General features: G+C 45.0%; 1 protein-coding gene across 1 annotated transcript in view; it reads right to left on the bottom strand.

The window, feature by feature from the left end:
- Positions 1-1,304: 1,304 nt before the first annotated feature.
- The window catches only part of TRIML2 (tripartite motif family like 2), a 19,335-nt gene continuing 18,574 nt past the window's right edge, over positions 1,305-2,065 (bottom strand). The window contains exon 8 of the mRNA XM_012806955.2: positions 1,305-1,870. Within this exon, the coding sequence (XP_012662409.2) occupies positions 1,305-1,870 (566 nt within the window). The remainder of the gene's footprint in view (positions 1,871-2,065) is intronic.

Here is a 2,065-nt window from a genome sequence, read left to right as displayed (position 1 = left end):
TCTTAGAGTTATAATTACCCCTGAATAAGGATGTAAGTTAAAGCATTTCTTAGTGGACTAAACAGAGAGAGAAAAAAAGATACCATTACAACAGGGTATCATTACAGCACTACTTATGTGTTTCAAAGCATTGAACTATCAGGCTTTTTTTAAGGAATCTAATTTTTATACAGGCAATATTAACTAGAAGCTGAAAATTAAAGAAAATGGGGGGAAAATCTAATTTTTCTTATCAGAAAGACAAACAGAAAAAAATATTTGGAAACATCATTAAAAAAATACACTGGGCGGCGCCTGTGGCTCAGTGAGTAGGGCGCCGGCCTCATATACCGAAGGGTGGTGGGTTCAAACCCGGCCCTGGCCAAACTGCAACAAAGAAATAGCCGGGCATCCTGGCAGGTGCCTGTAGTCCCAGCTACTGGGAGGCTGAGGCAAGAGAATCACCTAAGCCCAGGAGATGGAGGTTTCTTTGAGCTATGATGCCACTGTACTCTACTGAGGGGGATAAAGTGAGACTCTGTCTCTTAAAAAAAAAAAAAGATACTCATACTTTCCCTAATTCTGGGAAATATCCAGTGAAATTAAGTTCTTATTTTTTATTTGGAATGGCAAAAGTTTAGAAGTCTGGGTATGTAGTGTTACTAACAGTATCTCACTATTGGCTGGGCACAGAGGCTCACACCTGTAATCTGAGCATTCTTGGAGGCCAAGGTGGGGGGGATGGAGTGCTTTATCTCAGCAGTTTGAGACCAGCCTGAACAAGAGCAAGACCCTATCTCTACTAAAAATAGAGAAACTAGCTGGGCATGGTGGCAGGTGCCTGTAGTCCCAGCTACTCGGGAGGGTCAGGCAGGAGGATAGATTGAGCCCAGGAGTCTGAGATTGTGAACTATGATGATGCCAGACACTCTAGTCTGGGTAATGGAATGAAACTCCTTCTCAAACAAAACAAAACAAAACAGTCCTGTTCTCAATCCCTATTATACCTAATTCTGCAAATGCTTTCAGAAATATGCCCAGAGTCCTTAACCTAGTTCCAAGGACCCCAGGCTACGTGTCTTCCCTAATGCCCCCACCCTGCCGTGCATATGCATCTGGTCTAATTAGTGTACATTCTTTCAGTTATAATCATGCCTGATTCAGCTTAAATGCAACCTCTTTCAGTAAACAGGTGTTCACAATCACGTGAATGCAAACCCTCGTGAATATTAAACTGGGTTCCAAGTCACAGAACTGTTTCATGGGATGACTTTATATAAATTCTCTAACAAAGTCTTGCTTATTGCACAAAGGAAGAGAAAGGGCTAACAGTCGTCACTGGAAGAAGGAACATGACCCGAGGAGACAGTGAGAGAGTCTGAACTGGTGTCTCCACTTGGGATACAAAGAGAAAACACAGGCCTCAGAGGTCCTTGGAAGGAGAGCTGAGAGAAATTATAAATGAGGGTTCTCTGGGTCACATTGTAGAATGATATGTGCCCATGTTCACAGTCTAGGAAAAGGCCCACTTTGTGCATGGGCTTTTTCAAGGACACTTGTTTCAAAGGGGGAAAAACCCAGAAGGTACAATCTGTGCCCATCACGGCCTCCATGAAGAGAATTTTATCTCCAGAAGTAGTGGGCCTGGGGCCCCTTCTGTGCGCAGGGTCTTGGCATATGCCCAGTTGCCACTTAGTTGCCTTTTCCACATCCACCTCCCAGTAGTGCCTCCCCGAGCTGAAGCTTTCTACTCCCAGCACGGTGGCACTGAAGTCAAATCTCCCCGGGCTTCCAGGCACATCCTGCCAGGTATTTCCAACTGTCACACTTCTCAGGTCCTCAGAGAGGACCAGGCAGGGATGAGCTGTCCTGGGATCCAAAGTTATATGTCCTACAGCGGGAGAAAGATGTAGTTAGCTCAGTGGTTGATCAGTGCCAGTGCAGGAGACATGATTTCCTTTTTATTTGTTAATTATTTTCGAGACAGAGTTTTCACTCTGTTGCCCCAGGGCTGAGTGCGGTGGCATCATAATCCACAGCAACCTCAAACTCTTGGGCTCAAGTGATCCTCCTGCCTCAGCCTCCT

The sequence above is a fragment of the Otolemur garnettii genome, unplaced genomic scaffold (genome assembly GCF_000181295.1).
Source record: "Otolemur garnettii isolate 467f Iridium unplaced genomic scaffold, OtoGar3 scaffold00061, whole genome shotgun sequence".
Lineage (NCBI taxonomy): Eukaryota > Metazoa > Chordata > Mammalia > Primates > Galagidae > Otolemur > Otolemur garnettii.
The sequence above is the reverse complement of the archived record's forward strand: the minus strand, read 5'-3'. Positions and strand labels throughout refer to the sequence as shown.